Source organism: Vigna unguiculata, chromosome 2, assembly GCF_004118075.2.
Source record: "Vigna unguiculata cultivar IT97K-499-35 chromosome 2, ASM411807v1, whole genome shotgun sequence".
NCBI classification, from domain to species: domain Eukaryota; kingdom Viridiplantae; phylum Streptophyta; class Magnoliopsida; order Fabales; family Fabaceae; genus Vigna; species Vigna unguiculata.
The window spans coordinates 21,997,434-21,998,737 of NC_040280.1; the positions used below are offsets into that span (position 1 = coordinate 21,997,434).

The 1,304-nt window shown below is 36.3% G+C and overlaps 1 protein-coding gene across 1 annotated transcript; it reads right to left on the reverse strand.

The window, feature by feature from the left end:
- Positions 1 to 408: 408 nt before the first annotated feature.
- On the reverse strand, positions 409 to 896 carry LOC114174571. The gene is made up of 2 exons (XM_028059406.1): positions 711 to 896; positions 409 to 627 (listed from the first exon to the last, which is right to left on the reverse strand). The coding sequence occupies exons 1-2, from the start codon at positions 894 to 896 to the stop codon at positions 409 to 411; spliced, it is 405 nt and encodes a 134-aa protein (XP_027915207.1).
- Between the last annotated feature and the right edge of the window lie 408 nt (positions 897 to 1,304).

Here is a 1,304-nt window from a genome sequence, read left to right on the forward strand (position 1 = left end):
ACCAGCACCAGGACCACCACCCAACACTGCAGTACAACAGCCAAGCCAACCATCTTATGGAATTAGAAAGATGAGGCCAAAAATGCAAATAAGAAGGCCACCACGTCCATCATGAGATTAATGAATGTATTTTGGGAGAGGGAATATTTTGTTATGTATTGTCAATGTGATAATTGGAAATGATGATGTACTTTAACAATTTCTGGATTTTGATCACTGATATTTTGATGGAATGCTTAAAAGCCTTAATTAGTAATGCATTATGATTTGCACTTTTCAGAATTTTGTCAACTTTTCAGAATTGTTCGTTCCTCAGTTCATTGAAATTAAACTATTTTCAACAGCTCAGAATATGTAATTAGAGATAAAGGAATATCATTCATTCATTGAAGTAATTATTCAACATAGTCAACGACAATTACAACCCATAAAACTAACTACAATCATTACAATAAGAACACCTATCACAGCTAATGACAGTTGCATCCGTTTTCTCCAAACAGTCAATGCATTTTCAATATAAGCAATCTTCTGCCTTTGCCTAGCGATAATGGCATCTCGCTCATCAGCACCATCTTCGTAACACCACTTGAAAAAGTTGCATCCCAACACATCTTCACCACATCTCTGCAACAAAAAAAAACCATGAACATGAAAGTGAAAGACTGAAAGTGATACAAACACCCAAACCCGAACAGTGGAAAACAAACCTTAAAGTTCGCACAGCCCCAAAATTGTTTACCCAAATTCTTTGTAGTTCTAGCTGTGCGCACCACTGCAATGTCTCCGCAATCGCAAATTGGGGGTGACCCTGAAACCCTAGAACCACCATGGCAGGAATTGCAACTCCGATGGACCCAGCTGTTGCAAGAAGACGAAGATGCCCCACGAGACATTGGTTTTCAGCTGAAATGGAACCCTAAACTACAATGAACACATAAACCCTAAAATTCAATTTAAAATCTGGGCAATGACAGTGCAAACGTCCAACTCACTGAACAGTATCCACGTCACAATGAAAAAAACACGCTGGCACTGTTCCGTTAACGATTTTGACGGAGTTAACGAAAAGGATTTGATTGAAAAAAAATTACGAAAAGTAGGACCAAACTGAAAACATTTTCAAAGGTAGGACCAAAGTGAAAAAAGTGGTCCTAAACTAGGACCAAAAGACCATTTAAGCCTTTAAACAACTATAATTAGACATGTTTTGAAAGCATATCAAACCATATTTAAAAATATAAAAACATGTTTAAATCCAAATTTTATTTGCCTTATAAATTAAGAATTTAATGTACTATTAA

Coding starts and splice junctions, on each gene's coding strand:
- LOC114174571 (XM_028059406.1), bottom strand. CDS start 896: ATGTCTCGTGGGGCATCTTCGTCTTCTTGCAACAGCTGGGTCCATCGG. Junction 628..710: donor GGGGCTGTGCGAACTTTAAG/GTTTGTTTTCCA, acceptor TTTTTGTTGCAG/AGATGTGGTGAAGATGTGTT.